Source organism: Carassius auratus, chromosome 12 (genome assembly GCF_003368295.1).
Source record: "Carassius auratus strain Wakin chromosome 12, ASM336829v1, whole genome shotgun sequence".
NCBI lineage: Eukaryota > Metazoa > Chordata > Actinopteri > Cypriniformes > Cyprinidae > Carassius > Carassius auratus.
Genome location: NC_039254.1, coordinates 12,982,945 through 13,001,440, shown reverse-complemented (window position 1 = coordinate 13,001,440; position 18,496 = coordinate 12,982,945). Strand labels below are relative to the sequence as shown.

The following is an 18,496-nucleotide window of genomic DNA, read 5'->3' as shown; positions in this document are numbered from 1 at the left end:
TAGGATGTGCGCACTTCCCGCTGCATCTGTTATCTGTGGACTGTTTTTCCATCTTGAGTGTTACTCTGAACAGCCATTATTTAGATGCTGATAGAGCACTAATAGTACCAGATTTGGTGTTTAAATGTTCAAATGTGACATCATTGTTTCACGATACACCTTATATTCAACTGAAGTATCTGTCAAGAGGCTTTGATGGCCTGTGATAGACATTGAATTATTATTAGATTTTTCAAGGATTGTTATTTTTGTGCTTTCAGCAATATGTGTAGTTTGCAAAAGTCCTTATAGTGTTTCTGAGCTGGTTTTGCTGCAGGACAGATTTTGTTCAAGCTCTTGGTGCATTGAATTTAGTTCAAGTTGTATTTTTTTGTGATGGTGAGGGCATTTTATGCAACCTATCCATGTTCTAAATCATAGCAAAAACTTTTCATTTCTCCTTACATTTAAATTAATAGTCCTGTATTTTGACTATATACACTTGGTTTGTATGGCCGCACACTGTTTTAGAACAGTGCTGCGATCCACCAGTTGATATTTTTTTGAGTAATCTTCACTTTGGGGCAGGGCAGTATGGCCAAAAATTTTATCTCAATGTGTTTCCGTATATAGCACTATATTTGTTTACCATTAATGGGGAAGGAAGTGCTTTCCTCATTGAACAAACATAACCAATGGGTAAGCTACTTTTTAATTTAGGACCCCAATCCATTTTTACATTTTAATTTTTTTTTTTTTTTTAATTTTATACACATTATGAAAAATAGTGCCCATTGGAAAGAAAGCTAAAACAATGTAATCAAATCAAATGAAAACAACATTAAATGAAGATATAAAATTAACATATGAAAAAGTGTTAATTGAAAAAATTAATGTTTAACAAAATATTGCAAAAATAACATGTTTGTTTTTCTTTTAAATAATAGTATAATTACGGTAAGACTTAATTTTAGGGTGTCTTAAATAGTTTCTTATTAGCATGCATATTACTAGACTATTGGCCATTTATTAGTACTAATTAAGCACAAATTAATGCCTTCTTCTACACAGGGTTTCTGCAGGGTCTTAAGTCTTAAACTTGAGCTTAAAAATCCTGCAGGAATCCTGTCTGCATGACTTTATTGTACATCCTTGTACATTGTACATCTTACCCAATACCTAAACTTAACAACTACCTATTAAACTTAACAACTAACTACTAAAGAGAGCACACATATCCAATGCATTCGAATCGCACTCGCGGTACTTCGATGTCATAAAGGCGATCATTCTGTGCAGCACTGCTTCAAGTCGAACGAACCTAATATAACTGCTCTCCCTCTCTCATAACTGCATATAAAATATTGAAATGAGCCGTGACCGTTTCCTACGCGTACAGGTTATTTTTCAGCAATAGGAAACCGGGATGCTTGGTCACCCTGTGTGTGTGTGTGTGTTCTTGTATATGGTTTATAAATATCTGAAATAGGTATTACAATGTAAACATGGTTTGTGAGGACAGTTCCCCGCCTTTAGGTCGTTGGCTTTGTTGGACTCTTTTTCTCTAAAGAAAGACTATTTTCTCCCACGATTCTACTCGCGGGTCTCTGTTCTAGCGATATTACCTTTATATCTTATTTAAAGTTATAGAACATTAATTTTAACCTTAATTTTCACTCCCTGCAATAATATTAATGTAATAATAATAAAGTACAGCGTTTTATTTACTCAAAAATAAAAATAAAAAATAGAGATCTAACGTCAGTCAATAAACCGCTGTGGTCAGTCATCTTTTCTAGATTTTGGCCAAATGTAGGCTAAAAAAAAAAAATCTATCAACACTTTAAAGACATCAAAAACAAGGATGAAAGATTGCGTTTTGAAAGTAGAAAAAAAAAAAAAAAACTAAAGTTGCGGCATTGCATTTTATTACCCCTGTTACTTTACGAAATAATGAAGGCTAAAATGCCTGTAGTCTAAAGCAAAATGTTTACAAACTTTATAAAAACAGCTATTAGTTTCTCTCGAAAACAAAACAAGTTTAGGCTATAAAAATGTAAATCCAAAAACAAATTAATTTAAGCTGAAGCTGATGCCTGCATCTCTCATCCAGCGCGAATCCAAATGTTTCCATGTTCCCGACGTATCTGGATGCTAAAATATTTATTATATAGTGTTTGTACTTTTATCTACATAAAATATCAAATCTGCTTTATCAGCACAGTGAGGCGCGGTCGTCTAACTTTATATTTGTTTCATTAACTCTATTTTATTTTGTTAATGTACAGGCTTTAATAAAGCAAAATGATGTTGGGTCAGCGCGATGGTCATACCAAAGCTGGTTGATTATATAGAAACAAGACATTATTCAAAGCTTTTGCAAAATAATTAAAACTATAAAACTTTCATTTTCTTTCATTTCGTTAATCTGTCAATATGATTTAAGTGAAATATATTTCGTGGATATGCTTATATTCCTTTTTATGTAAGCCTATATGGGTATATATATGGCTATATTCACAGAAGTGCTGCAGATGTGTGATCTGTTGAATTCATCTCACACTATCCTCAGATAAACTTTAAGTGCGGTGCGTTGCCATTGTGACTTATGATGAGTACACAGCTGAGCGGACATTTCACGTCACATTTGCATATGCTGTACTACTTCAGCGTCACATTTGCATATGCTGTACTACTGGAATTTGTGATTCATTGACAGCAAATTTCAAATATTAAATGGAACGATAAAATAACGTTATTAACCGGTTAATGGCCATTTCGGATAATGGATTTTGTTTCTGGTTCTGTTCCTGTCAAAATTTTGCTTGTTTCCGGTTTTCGTTTTCGTTCCTTGAACCGGTTCAGAGCCCTGTTCTAAAGTGTTAATATTATTACTTTGAAAGTATATTTTAGTATTTTGTTTGTTTATTTGATGGTAGTTTTTCTCAAATGAAATGGTGAAAAGCTTGTGAAGTGACTCTCAGAACAACTGTGGAGAGGAAGTCCTCCTATGTTGAGACAGCAGATGCTAAAAACACATCACGTGTGTTTGTGTGTAAGATGAAACTGCACCTGCAAACACACAGAACATGCTGACTTAGTAGAGGCATGCACTGATTGGCATATTTTATTGCATTCTCATTATATTATAACCCAGCCCTAGTTCACGCTGCTCTTTTCCGTGTAATGAATGAGAATGAAAAGGGCGAAACAACACCATTAAAAGCTGTTTGACTTGTGCACTCCACAAGATATCGAATATAAGCTATATAGTAGTTTTTGTATAAAGAAAATGGATATGATGAGTACTAACTAAATTAAAGAATTAAAAATGTTTCCGTGATCTGTCCCTTCAAGATGTATTTGGATACTAAAACAATAACTTGCACTAATTCTTGGAAAGGACATAACATTTTAGTTTTGTCTGTTTGTTTTAGAGCATTATGGCACTGTGAGGAGATGATCCAGAGGTACAGTCGAGAGGTGAACAGAGGCCTTTGCTCGTCGGGCACACCGCTGCCCTACTGCAGCAACAGCAACGTGGGCAAGGCTGTAGAAGACTGTATGCGAGCTATCATCGGGGTCCTGCTAAATCTCACACATGACAACGGTCAGTACAGACGAGGACGTTTAACAAAACAAACCTTCCACTTGGACTGTGAAGGAATGCACTGTAAAAGTAACATTGTTAAAAAAAAAATCTACACTGAATCTAAAACTTTCAAAGCTACTCTTAAAGGAGTAGTTCAGCCAGTAATAAACATTTCCATCAATTACTTAGCCTCATTCCAAACCCATAATGACATACGGTGCAACAAAATTCCAGCGACAGACAATTTGGCTCTCCACACAAAACGCAACAGAATCAAATCAAATATCACAACCAATCAGAAGCGAGTGTGCGATCTCTCTCTGGAAGCGAAATAATGTAATTCATAAATATAATTTTTAACATCATTAAATTGATATACTGAGTGACTCTGACCATATTTATCATGAAAAACGCTTGTTGGTTCTTATTGTGTTTGCAGTATTAATTTATACGCTTTAATTCATCTTCAAGATCTGTTGTTGCTTTCAGTATAGTTATAAGGTCACTCAAAATGATATTCAAACTCACAATACACATGTTTAACTTAGAATAAAATACATAATCAGTCCATGAGATTATCACTGTCATATAGTTTGTATGTTGTTGTTCTAGCTGCGATGCTACAGAAATAGAAACTGTTTATAAAAATAGAAATTTAGCATTACGGCATCACCGCTAGTTTGGACAAAACTGATTAACATGAAAAAGATACCTTTTAACACATGTCCTAGCATCGTGGTGCGTTGCGTGTAGGAAGGAAACAATGTAAGATTTGTCATCTTCAGAACACAAATCTAGGTATTTTTCATTAATCCTGAGAGATATCTGAAAAGACTGCCATAAATGCATTTATCCATAAAGACATCATAAATGTAACCCATATAATATGAGCAGTTTAATCAAAGTTATCTGAAGAGACATCATTGCTTTATATAGTGAACATTTAATTTAGGCTTTTATCTAAATATATAAATATTCATAAACACACAAATAGAACGCATCAAAAATGGTCAATAGAAGCTCAACCATGGTTGTTTGAGTAAGAGTAAGAAGCATAAGTAGACTGAACTTCTGTTTGCAATGTGTTGATCAATGTTCTCACTCAGTGAATTCTTTTAGAAAGATTAATGGTGATTTAACTTTTTTTTCACATTAAAAATGCTTTCATGAATTTCTAACGTGTATATATAAGAATGTAAATTGCTGAGTAATTATTAATGAGTAATATTAATAACCTATATGTACTTACTGTATGATTAGGGTTAGAATTAGGTTTTGGCTTAGGGTTACTTGCATGTAATAATGCAGAATTTATTGTTATTATAATAGAAAGTTAGGGATGTGCGATATAACGATTTGTTATTGTGAACGATAAAACTCCAGTTTAAATAAGTACAGTTGATTTTTTTTTTTTTTTTTTTTTTTTTTTTTATTGCCCATAACATCTGGAGAGCCAGTAGTGCAGACACTCAACAAGGATGAATCTTTGACAGGCATGTCTTCATGCACTCCATTGGAGTATACTTAGAAATCCTATGCACTTGACAAATTTTTGCGACAAAGCTGAGATGAACTTTGAGCTTTAAATGATTTGAGACTTCATTGAGGCTTTTTAACCACTTTTTTTCACTACTGTTAAGTGTTTTCAAAGACAAAGGTTGTCCATTTTCAGTGCAAGGACCCAACTAATAAGTAAAGAAATTCATTATTCGTTGCTATTGATTGGTCGTTACCAAACTACTAACGTTGCTGCTTTTTGGTAGTTATTCCCAACAATGAAATGAAATATGCACTGCAAGCTGTTCAGCTGAACAATCAGGTGACTGGGCCGCAGCGGCTGTCTCATTACATTATGCCTTATAGAACGTTTGTTATTCTGCTTTTAAAAGGCTTAAAGTCAATAAGAGTCTTTTGGCTTTCTTGGAGGCCCATATTCGATGTGCCAAATGGATTTCTGTTAGCGGTGCTGCTTTGGCTAGCGGTTCGCTAGTATTGCTGCCAAACCCTTTCAGCATAATGCAGGAGTACTCAGTCATAAGCCAGATGTGAGCAGCTTGGAGAACAACAGTCAGAGAAAATCCCTGATTAACTATTGCTGAACACTTTTGTGCAGCAGCCATTGAGTGTGTTTTCTTTCTGTCTATAGAATGGGGCAGCACAAAGACAGGCGAGCAGGAAGACTTATTGAGCACGGCGCTGAACTGTGTGCTCAGAGTGCCACAGTACCTGCCGCAGGAGCAAAGGTTCGATATCAGAGTCCTGGTGAGTACACAGCTCTACTAATATCACTGTGTTGGTATACATTTAGTGGAGAGCAGCAGTGTCTGCTAGGAGTTCCTGAGTGCTTTCAAACTACATTACAAATTGAAATTTCATACTGTGATCGCATTTTTTATAGTGCTGTTACATTTACAATGTAAGTAAATAAGATAAGTTTTCTTTACACTTCTATCATAAAGACAAATTAAGTATCTGAAAAAGATTAATTTCCCATAAAATTCTTTAAAAAAATGTGTAAAACATCACATACATTTTTATTTTTTTTGCAAATATTGTTAGAATGCAGACAGATTTTTTATTTGCATTAAAAATTTTATTTTTCATGTTTTTAAAGCAACAAGAATAATGACTTTTTTAAACGAATTAATCAAACAGTTTTATGTGGTTTATTATGTTTAATTGCACCTCCACAAATTAGTTTATAACCAACATCAAGGAAAGATGTTTTAAATAAATTTTAAAATACTATCATAATGTGTATAATTATTAAGGCTGCACAATAAATCGCATGTGGTATTTAATGCACGTCTTGTCAGTAAAGCCGGTTCTGTAATCAGCGGAAAATCTCCATTTACTACACAAAGCCATTGTTCGAATAAGCTGCGCAAAACCATGATCATAATTTGCGAATCTTTTGCACAGCTTGTCAGTGAACAACGGTGTCGTGAAATTTTATTTTACTAGTCAGACTTTCCTACCAGGGTTTACTGCACACGTGCGTATCAATGTTGCATCGTTTTTCCTAATGCTAAAAAACAACATTTAATGTATCTGCATTTCTGTAAGAGTATGTTTAGGGTTGGGGAAGGTATAGATTTTACATTTTTACATGTAGCATTTTTTGTTGTCGAATTGTATTACCCACTGTTTTAATGGGAACAAAATCTGACAGGGTAGCACAAATCAACAGAACAACGGCTCTGTGTAGTAAACGCTGCTCCATGTGAAAGCACGCAGGTGATGGAGATTGCTTAACTGACAAGATGCGCATTAAACATTGCATGTGATTTATCAAAAATAAAATAAATTAAATAAAAGATCTCAGTCTTGTGTGCATGTAGTGGAAAATACAGAAAACATGTTTTGATTAAAATTAAGAAATGTTTAACAAGTTTTTAAAAATATACAATGTTTTTGAGTAGTGTCATTTATATCATTTACTCATCTAAAAAAAAAAGGTTTAAAATATATTTTGTCCAAACCTACTTTTTTTGTGCAAACCAGTTGTGTGAGACATTACTATCAAAGTGAAACCATCTTTTCTGTCTGTGTTGTGGTTGCTGTTTGAGGTGGTTAAGTTGTTCTTCATTGTATTTGTGTGTGTTTTTAGGGTCTGGGTTTGCTCATTAATCTGGTGGAGTACAGCGCGAGGAACAGACACTGTCTGGTGGAGCTGCAGATGGAGGGAAGTGAAGTCTGGGACTCCATGTGTGTGTCTGACAAAGATGAGTTGCAGACTGAGAGGTCCCTCAGTGCCATCGCTGCTCTGGTCAAGGTATACAAATGCACACACAGAAAAAAACTACTGCTGCATGGCCACACTTCACACTTACAGAAAACAGGTCCTAGTATTGTTACACCTGTTATTAAAGTCTTGATGTAATGTGTTTTGAGTGGCCATTTGTAATCACATCACTGATTACACTTGCTAGTAATATGTGTCTGAATTGTAGACCACTAGTTCCCAGATTCCATGTCTGTCAGTGCATGGTGATAATGCATCAGTGCATGGTGTACATAATTAATTACTAAAATAAAATGATACATTGGTGTACAAATTTATGCTAAAGCTGATCATCAACGCGTCTATATGTGCAATCTATAAACATTTCAGTGATTTTCAATCATTTGAATCTTTTGAGTCTGTCCACCAAAATGATTTTCGACTGATTGGGTTACAAGCAAAACGCTCAAAATTACTTTGTTTCTGCTTTATAGCTTTTCCTTCAGAGAGAGCATGCAGCCATGTTAGCGGAGGCGGAGACGGATGACTTCATCAACGATCCGCCAAAGTCCAAACTGGACCAGAGTGGAGAATGGAAGGAGACCAATGAAGAGATCCAGTGGGTCGCTTCAGAAAACAACAGCACGGAGGACAAGAAGAAGGAAGAAGAGGATGAAGAACTTGATCTCAACAAAGGTAGACATGACAGCCAGGGACTAGCAAATGCAAGTTGTTTTTTGTCCACAGCAGTTAATTTTGCTTAATGTATAATCCACTTCGGTGGGCAGCTAATCTTAGTTTGGAGACCCAGTGAAAGAACACAGCACCACACTGTTGTTCAAGTAGCATATTTGATTAGAATTGGAGAAATGGATAAAAGAGAGGCAGATGAGGAGTTTGCCTTCAGTTCTAACTTCTGTTTGTCCTGATCTTCAGGGCCACTCATGTGCATGCATGTTAGTGGTTTCTGAGAATATAATTTTTTGTAATATGTGAATGCATCACATGAACTCAGACTCGGGTCCATTTCGTAATGCATTTAGCTCCTGCATCAAGAATCCAAAGCACACTTAGTTCTTTTTCTGACATTTGGGCAATTCCAGGTATTTTCTTCCGCTTCAAGATGCAAAGCTTGTCTAATGCAAGGAAGTATTACGTAATTGTCATCTGCGGTCAGCGAGTGCAGCTGCTTGTACCTTCATCTTCCTGTGTATTCAGTCTTAATTGTGTGTTGTTTTCTTTTGGTGTTCAACAAACATAGTCGCTTGACAAGTATGTGTGTCCTTGTAACATCTGTGCCGGTGGAGCGCGTTTCTTCTTTTCCTCCTGTTTTTCTCAAAAAGGACATGAGAAACAATATAAGCACAAGCCATTATATGCCAAGTGCAAGGCAGTCTGCTTCATTAGTGATGTTCAATCTTTCTGAATGAGCTTATATACTTGTGTTCTGTGTTCCGTTTTTTTTTTTTTTTTTTTTTTTTATATACATGTTGTTGCTTACTAAAACAAATAAGTATATTCTTGTGGATAAAAACAACTGATGAAAAGTTCATCTAGGGTCTATCCCAAACTTTGGGATGGTTTTAAATGCATCACTGCTTCCACAAATAAATATATTATAAATATATTAAAGCTGTTTATTTTAAATTATTGTATTAATAATTAGTATTAATAAAAGACTTTATTCTAAAATTGTGTCCAATAATGTAATTAAGAATTAAAGTTAACACAACATTAATTTATACTTTATTTCAAATAAATAATCTTCATTTTTAATGAAAAAACTGATATTTTTGAAAAAGGCTCGTTTTGAGTAACCGGTCATGTGTTTTTTCTCTCCAGCTCTTCAGCATGCTGGCAAGCACATGGAGGATAGTATTGTGGCGTCATACACTGCACTGCTTTTGGGTTGTCTGTGCCAAGGGAGCCCTGTAAGTAACACTTATTTCACCTCACCTCAGTGTTCATTTATTACATTCAGTGTTCATTCAATTTTTATTCAATATCATTTTGTATCTTTTGCCGCTTTTCCACTGCATGGTACGGAACGGTTCACTTTTGGGGAGGTTTCCACTGGGTACAGTACCTGGTACTTTTGGTTGAGGTTCTAAGTGAACCGTACCATTTCCAAAACGTGTCGTGTAAACTGGAATGGAAGAATTTTTTTTAGTAGTCACAGCAGTAGAGACAGTGCATGAATAATCCTGCCCGCTCTAAAAGTGACTGTACACTGCAGTGGAACTTTTTTGTTTTGTTTATTATTAATGTCAGGTATGCATTTAGCTCTGCCAAGACTACTACTGTTTGGTTAGATACCCTTTCTGTCCTGGACAAGTGCCGCTTGTTCCCTCAGTAGTGGAATGAGGCTGCAGTCACTTTAAGGTCAGGACAAACCCAGTCTAGACCAATACGAGTACAGCAGAGTTTTTGCTGTGAATATTCCCTTTGCTTTTGCAGGGTTTGAGTGGTGTTTGTCTAAATTGCAGTTTTCAAGTTGCAGGGCAGGTATCAGAAGAAAGCTCCCCATGTCGTGTCTGGGAGTATTAATGGATTTATTTTCAGGACTTTATAGGTGGGCTGTAGAATTGGCTGTAATGGACTCCTCTATTTCTCTTTCATACCACTCTGTTGCTTTCTGACTGACGTACATGGCCATTATCTGTCTCGCCTATAAGATGCAGACACAAAAAGAGATGACATTTATGCTCTGTTTATTTCACCCTTTTTTTTTTTGAATGCATGTTTGCACACTTTGAAGGTCAAGTTTGATTCTGTTTTAGAAAAACAGATGGACTCAAAATAGGGTTTCTTTAAGAAGGCACATCTTCCTGTTTGCAGCTTAGATTCGTGTTAAGGGACATCAGAGGAGGGAAATATTTTATCTGGATCTTTTTCTGAAGATTGAGTACTATGGAGACTCAGAAAGCATAGAAAAAATGATGGCCAGAGATGGAGTGCTGCTGCTTTGATCAACCGAAACTTGCTTTAAAAATCTCCAGACTCTCTTTCAGCGTAGGCCTGAAGTGCACTGTAACCTCACGGGAGGAATAAGCTGCTAATACTGGGTCTCTCTTTCAGATGAATGTGACTACTGTGAGGGAAAACCTGCCGAAAGGGGATTTTTCAGTCATGACAGAGATGCTGAAGAAGTTCTTGAATTTCATGAACCTTACAGTAAGTGTACAAGTTCTGATTGTTTGCAAGAGGGTGATTATAAACACAATGCAATATCTTTAACAACCTCTGTAGTCCCTAGCCACTTGTTAGCAGCAAACTTTAAGACAAAAATAGCTTGTGTTACTGATATATTTCATGTCCATAGAATACCTGAAAATATTGGGCTGTGTTAACAAGAGACCAATAAAGCCTGTTTGGGACGATAGAATCGTATTTCCTGCAGCCTAACTCTATTATGCTTTAATAAAACACACACACACACAGTTTCTTTAAAATGACAAAAACTACAATAGGTACAAGTAATATATATGTATATATAAATGTATTTTTTATATAATTTATCATATTTAAATAAATGTATATATTAGTAGAAATAAAGATACAAATTAAGTAAACTGTGCTCAACTTTTTCAGGTGTTTTACAGCAGTAGCAACTATTCACATAAATGTATTTTATTATTTTTAAGATAAAATCAATTTTTTTTTTGAAAAAAAAATTAAAGCATCTGTTGTCTTTTGACAAGGCTTTCTGTTTTTGTATCGTTTACATAAGAGGACAATGTATTGTGTGTTCTTATTATGTGTAATTACAAATAGTTACACTAAACCAAACCATAAACCTATAGAGGGTGATTGTTACTTTTTAGCATTTTGTCATTACATTGTAATAAGGACATATTATAATAAAATGGGACCCATGAGAGAAATACCACTTCTGTTCATTGACTGAGAGGCTAAATTTGACAAATATATTCAGAAAAATGGCAAAATATCGACTTGATAAAATGGCCTGCCACTAGAAATTAAGCAACGTGAATATAACAAGTTGGCAAGCATATGTGTGATCCTTCTGTAATATCAATACTAATGTTCTACCTCATTTTGTAAGGAAAACCAATAAAGTTATGCTTATTGACTGAACAGTTTCATCTTTGTGTTCCTTGCAGTGTGATGTGGGCACCACAGGACAGAAGTCTATCTCCAGGGTCATTGATTATCTGGAACACTGCTAGTGTGTTTGCAGAGCTCCACACACAGACCTCAGATCACTGCTGCCCAACCCAACGCACCTGGAAAACAACCCATCATCATCATCATCATCATCAACCAGTACCTTCCTCATTCAGACTATAAAGAATTCAATCTAAAGCACATCGTACTCATGGAACTCTATTAAAAAGAGCTTTTTTGATTGAGTTTGTCACAAGCTGTTCACCCATTTCGTCTTAATTTTTTTTTTTTATCACAAAATGATTGTGTTCCTCGCATCACAATCATCCCTAATCTGGCTTTTATTGATCAGTCACCTTGGAAGCTGGTTTTCAGTGGCAGAAATGGAAAGAGTAGCTGTGATAAAACTTGTTAAAGGATTTCTCCCCGTTTGTTTTATTCCACTCTCAAGTCTGTGTATTTAAAAGCACTCGACACTGACCTGGACGATTGAAGGGCGAATCCAAAATCGCATTCGAAATTCTGGTCCTCTTTGAAATGCCGCGAAGACATGCCCTCCTGGTTCAAATCCATTCTCTTCGCTTCAGGATGTGCTCCCTTTGTGTTGCACAAATTTGTTTTTAATCGATAGCGCCATGTCAAAGGTCTGGAAATGAATAAATTACATCATTTTCCATTTCGCGGGGGCAGGAAAGGGACAAAGCGTTTTTAGAATGTTGTAGTAGTCGTGATTTTCAACCGTATTTTACAAATGCCAGAACGTTAACTGTAATGTTAACAACCCTGATGTCCAAACCTTATGTGGTTCAAAATCGACAGACTTATTAAATTGTGCAATATGCAGAATTATGCTTGGCTGCAGAAGCGTGTTGTGCAAGAGAGAAATGATTGAGCATTTGAATGAATTCAAATGCGTTTTTGATGCCAGGAAATGTCATCCATGGGTTTGGGTCGTGGCTACATGGTAACCCTGAGTTCAGTGGAAATTCTTCTGCTTACGCTGTTACTGAGGTTTGGTTAGAGCCGAAGTTGATGTGAGAATTAAAGATAAATGCAATAACCGTTTCGATGAATGCTGGTTTCCGTCGAGCTGTGACCTTGGGTTTGGATGTGGATCGTTCAAGTGAGCCACACAACAAACCTTCACGCTACATTTCAAGAGTTTGTCATAAACTACATACCGAAAAAGTCCTGTTTTGTTTATAGTTGGTGTTTTTTTAATATATATTTACAAGATTGGATTTAGCACTTGACATCCCTCTGATAAGGCCAGTAGCTTTCAATTTTGACCCAAACTTGTTCTGATCTTCTCAAGGTTGTTTTCAGAAGCACTCTGTTGTTAGTTTGCCTTCTAAAGCGATCGCCTTCAGCAGGTGTTTTGCTGCTGTTCATGACTGAAATAGACTGAAATAACTTCAGTGCACACAGCTTAATGAAAGCCAAGCTAGGGATCATTTTTCCCCTCAACGCTTAACTGTTTTGGTTCACTCTGTTACACGGAACACTAGAAGTTGTGAGTGTTTTCTAGGCTGTTCTGGGCATTGTCCTACAGTCTGTATCCGAGCTCCAAACATCACAACAGGATCGTATTCACACAGTGGGGAACTGAATGAAGCAACACAGACTGTAAATACTCATGTAAATATTGGCTGTTGGAGAACTAGATAGACTACTTTTCTGAATCCAATCATTTTATTTTATACCGCATTTTTCTCAGTTGTGTTTTTTGAGGTAAGAGTATTCGAAAAGCCTACTGCAGGAACATGAAATTTGTACCAATTTCAAAATAATGTCTTTGGTTACTTGTATATAATTTTAACGCAAATAAAATTGCTACTTTCAGTACTTTTTACTTGTCATTATTGGCGTCTGATATTACAAGGCTATTACTGTTGCTACAAATGTTAGGGGTAATGCATTACAAGTAACGTGATTTACATAAATTACTTCTTTAAGTTACTAGTAAAGTAACACAAATTTTTAATTTAGAATGAAATATCGGAGTTACTTTTTCAATTAAGTAATGGCAGTTTCTTGTTTGCCATGTATTGAGCTCTTGGGTTTCCTTTTTAAGAGAAATCAGGAGTAGGGATGTAACTTTAACGATGAACCGATGAAATCGATTCAAATATATGACCCACAAAACCAGTCATAAGTAGTACAGGTATATTTATAGCAGTAGCCTACAATACATTGTATGGGTCAAGATTATCATTTAGATAATTATCAAAAATTATTTAATTTTTTGCACCCTCATATATTCCAGATTTTCTAATAGTTGTATCGCCCAAATATGTCCTATCCTAACAAACCCTACATCAATGCAAAGCCTATTTATTCAGCTTTCAGATGATGTATAAATCTCAATAAAAAGAAAAAAAACAGACCCTTATGACTAATTTTGAGGTCAAGGGTCACATATGTGATACAAATCGCAATACAATTGGAATAAGAGTTTATAGTCCGGTTTCCACCACAGGATCTTTCCCCAGGAACTAAGTAAGGACTTTGTGCCGGTGTTTCCACTGCAAGAACCAGGATCTAAATAAAGTTCCAGGTAAAAATTTGTCCCTCAAAAAGTCCCTCCTAGTGAGGTAGTACTTTTCAGTCTCTGCTCTGGAACTTTAGTGGGTGGGACTTGGGTACTGATCATGCTGATTGGTTGCTCTTATTTTGTTAAAAACCCTGAGAAAATTGAAGGGTGAAATCAAAATGGTGTGCGCCGATTCAATGTTCCTCAAAATGAATAAAAAGTCAAATTCAATCTTATACAAGCCTGCTATAATTATATATATATATATATATATATATATATATATATATATATATATATATATATATATATATATATATATATATATATATATATATATATATATATATATATTAAATGAGACAAATATAATTTGTGTTTAATCCATTTTATTAACCAGTGTCTTTGCTACTGACCTATGATGATCCAATTCAGCCATACTAAGCAAAAATAACACTTTTTTATTTTTATTTTATTTCATTTTATTTTTACCCTACAAATCACTGCACTTTATTTCACGTCTTCTGAACAAACGCCCGCTTCCCCATCGAAAGGCTTGGAAGAGCAAAGACAATTTTTAATATAACTCTGATTGGATAATTCTGAAAGAAGAAAGTCAAATACACCTAGGATGCTTCGAGGTGAGCAGAAGATGGATGAATTTTCCTTCTCAGGTGAACTAACCCTTTAATAAACGTGCAATCAGTCGATAATGCTTCAAATGAACGACTTCTAGTCAACCAGAAAAATCCTTAGTCGAGGACAGCCCTACACAAGAAAGCAAAAGTATTAATTTGCATAAAAAGTAACAGTAATGTAATTAGGTACTTTTTTAGGGATTATTGTAAGGCATTACTTTTAAAGTTTACTTTCCCCAATGCTACGAAATCAACTTTTTAACAAACTATTTTGTAGTCCACTAAACTTTTAACTGTGACTAACTTTGTGACTACAAGTCATTAGTGTATCAGTAGACTGATAACTACAAACATTTTATTTTGATTGTTCCCCAAAAGACGTTCTTCTGACTACAATGTTATAAGTACGTCAACATATCTACTAACCTTAAGCAGTTTAAGGTCTACTAATACTCTAATGAAAGCTAGTCGACACTGTAAGTTGCTTATAGTTAGTAGAATGCCTAAAGTGGACTATCAAAATAAAGTTTATTGTGAACTCGAGACAAAGATGAGATTTTTCCTCTGAAAATATTTATTTATATAGGGTAAAAAAGCTAAATATATAATTCCAGAATATTTTATATTTCACTACAAAATGTCAAGACATTAATTCAAAAAATTGTTGAATACAAAGGCTGAAAATGCAATGTCAGTGTCATTTTGCTCCATTGCTCCTCTCCATATAGTGAGAGTCCACTAAGAGTTCAGGTGTTTTGGGATCACAACAACTGGGATGCCCGAAATTCCCAACATATGATCTTATCCTACAGGTTGGAATGTTTTTCTGCTCTGGTTTGGTCTCTTCTGTTGGCTTTGAACCCTTCACGATGGCCTGATCCTCCACGCCCGGCGCCAACATCGGGTAACTGGAATCTGGGTGGCAGTCTCTTTCCTCCAGCAGCTCGCTCAGAGTGCTGATGTAGATCTGCGCCATCTGAAGCGTCTCAGACTTGGACAGCTTCCTGTCGCTCTCCACATTAGGAATGACGCTCCTCAGGCGATCGAAGGCCACATTCAAGCCCAGCATCCTCCTCCTCTCGCGGGCGTTGGCAGCCAGTCTGCGGCGTCTCCGGGCTCGGGCGATGTGACTCTGGTCTTCGTTTGGATATGCAAGTCCGGACAGCCGGAGCTGGACCAGAGCACACGGGTCACTGCTCACCCTCTCCTCCCTCCAGCTCAATGCGGCTCTGGGACACTGGTCCGAACTGGCTCTGTCTGCCTCTCTCCAGATGAACTGTGTGTAAGAGCCATCAGGATGGGGCATGCTGAACACTTGAGAATGAACTGATCCTCCAGAGAACAGAGGAGCTGTATTTATTGAGGAAAGGCCACACATAATGAGGGGCGGGTGTGTGAGGGTCGTGTGTGCTGAGAAATGAATAGAAATGAGTCTCTTTGATAATGACCACATGGAGTCTATTAACCCAGTTCATCAAAACTGGATTAGATGCATGTGAGTGATCACTGATGGCCCTCCGGTAAACTTAGATTACTGCTGTCTTTCTGCCAAAACTACGCATTTCAATAAACAAATGTTTGTTACACACCTCATTTTATTCATACTTTCCTTTTTTTTTTTTAAGTAGTAGAGTACAGCCTTTAAAGCTATGAAATGACACAAATGACACTTGTTGGCTACTGCTTTCAATGTTCAGTCAAATGCATTCATTAAAAACAATAATAAAAATTGTTTTAATATTAAAGTTTTAATTAAAAGAACTTTCAGAGAAATATGAATTTCAAAAAAATATATATTTAATGTAATTGTACAAACTAAAGCCATTACGTTTAGAAGTGTTTTTTTTTTTTTTTTTAGATCATGAGAATCAAATTCAAGTGTGTCTGAACTGGTAATAATATCAGTGTATATATTTCTCCCGTGGATAGATGGCATTTTGCAGATTATTGCTCATGAGTAAAAATGTTATTTTTACATTATAATATTTAAAAAAAAAAAATTCCTCCAAAACTGCATTAAAGCCATGAATCTAATCAATATATACATATTAACCTCAAGAAAGATTATTTTTGGGCACAGAACCAAACATTTTCCCTAGATGAAATTCATTTTTGACTGTAAACAGTACAGGTGTGACAATTTTTTAAATCATGTCCAGTAGTTAGTTAGTTTTCTTTCTTTCTTTCTTTCTTTCTTTCTTTCTTTCTTTCTTTCTTATAGCAAGTGCTAGCAATGCACTAGTCTATAAAGTTTCATACCATTCTGATGAATAAAGAAAAAAAGAAAGTTAAAACAGCACCAGAGGGATAATACATAAAAGATATAGTACTATAATCTGAAAAGTGACCCCCCCCCCCCCCCCTTCTTATGATATTTGGTATACAAATTTTACACAAAAACACAACTGAAATTACAAGAGCAATGATACTCACAACATTTATTAACAATCGGCTTCAAACAAATAAATTGTTTAATTGTATTTCTCATCACTTTATCTAGATTCCAATAACTAAACTTTTATTTTTTTAGTTATTGTTTATAATGACTTTTGCAATAATGCATATGCAATAGCCGTTTAATTTAAAGCCTTTTACTCTGTTCATATAATCTGCTTATTGTACATGAAATATTCTCAGGAAATAAAGTACAGTTCATAAAGATCTAATTGACAGGCGACATCCGCAGTACTCAATCTAATCCAATTATGCACGGAACACACACTGCCAGCGCAACCCCCCTTCCCCCCGTCCTCTACACACACACTCTACATACTGCAATATTCAAGAGCAACAAAAGAAGATTCAGTTCGCTCACGGAGGGGTTATTCATTCCCTGGCCATGTTGTGGCTGTGTAGGTCTTGGCACACTTCACATATTAAAGCTAATGAAGCGCCTCATTGAGGCGAGGATGCAGGCTGAGATCAAACCAGCACGGGGTGGGTGCATTCAGGGAAACCCCACGTAGAGGGTAAACTGGGGTGGATTCACGCCTGTCAGAGCAAAACTGGCCTGAATGAAATCAGATTTTCATTGAAGGGATTAGTGACACAGGATGAATCGAAGGTAGCAGCTTCTTTTCACATGGTGCCAATGAAGCCACATTCTGCAGGGCCCACAAGCCAAAACCCTGAGCTGCCCATATTGCTGCAAAGTGACACTTGTCACAATTCATTAAATCTTAGCATTCACCCTGACTTGCACTGGATATTTATGCCAAAAATATCCTGTCATGCATTTTTTTTTTTTATGTATATATATCAATGCAAGAATAAAAGTCTGTTGTAGCTGGCACACAGTTTGAATTAATGTTTTGTAATGTAGAAAAAGTAAGATAAATCTGACAAAGAAGGTTCTTTGGGAGATCTTTGACTGAAACTGTATTATTTAATAAAGATTTGCAAGCTATGTGCTTGTTCTTTGTTTGTGTTTTTTGTTTTTTTTGGGACAGAAACATAGGCTATATAAGTTTCGTGTTAGCATGCAAATGTCTCATTTGCAGAAAGACTGAAAAATATGACAACATTATGCAGTTTTCTCTCTCTTTCTCTAGGCGCTCCACATTCATTTTCCAGAAGCAAATAATCTGTCTCTTCAAACCTCATTAAAGGGATAGTTTACACAAAAATGAAATTTCTGTCTTGAATTACTCACCCTCATGTCATTCCAAACCTGTAAGACCTTCGTTCATCTTCAGAACACACATTAAGATATTTTTGATGAAATCTGAGAGCTCTCAGACCCTCCATAGACAGTAACATAACTGAAATGTTCCCCTGTCTAGAAATGTAGCAAGGATATCGATAAAACAATCCATGTGACATCAGGGGTTCAACCATAATTTTATGATGCTATGCAAATACTTTTTGTGTGCAAATAACAAAAAAAAAATATGACTTTATTA

At 35.8% G+C, this 18,496-nt stretch overlaps 2 protein-coding genes across 2 annotated transcripts in view; one reads left to right on the top strand and one right to left on the bottom strand.

The window, feature by feature from the left end:
• Positions 1 to 13,268, top strand: part of LOC113111871 (wings apart-like protein homolog) — a 62,183-nt gene extending 48,915 nt beyond the window's left edge. Inside the window, exons 14-20 of the mRNA XM_026277035.1 lie at positions 3,417 to 3,589; positions 5,718 to 5,833; positions 7,182 to 7,346; positions 7,790 to 7,991; positions 9,138 to 9,226; positions 10,374 to 10,469; positions 11,420 to 13,268. Coding sequence (XP_026132820.1) covers positions 3,417 to 3,589; positions 5,718 to 5,833; positions 7,182 to 7,346; positions 7,790 to 7,991; positions 9,138 to 9,226; positions 10,374 to 10,469; positions 11,420 to 11,485 — 907 coding nt within the window. The 3' untranslated portion in view covers positions 11,486 to 13,268. The remainder of the gene's footprint in view (positions 1 to 3,416; positions 3,590 to 5,717; positions 5,834 to 7,181; positions 7,347 to 7,789; positions 7,992 to 9,137; positions 9,227 to 10,373; positions 10,470 to 11,419) is intronic.
• Positions 13,269 to 15,278: 2,010 nt separating this feature from the next.
• LOC113112235 (neurogenin-1-like) lies at positions 15,279 to 16,282 on the bottom strand. The gene has a single exon (XM_026277665.1). The coding sequence runs from the start codon at positions 16,045 to 16,047 to the stop codon at positions 15,292 to 15,294; it is 756 nt and encodes a 251-aa protein (XP_026133450.1). The 5' UTR covers positions 16,048 to 16,282; the 3' UTR covers positions 15,279 to 15,291.
• Positions 16,283 to 18,496: the final 2,214 nt, after the last annotated feature.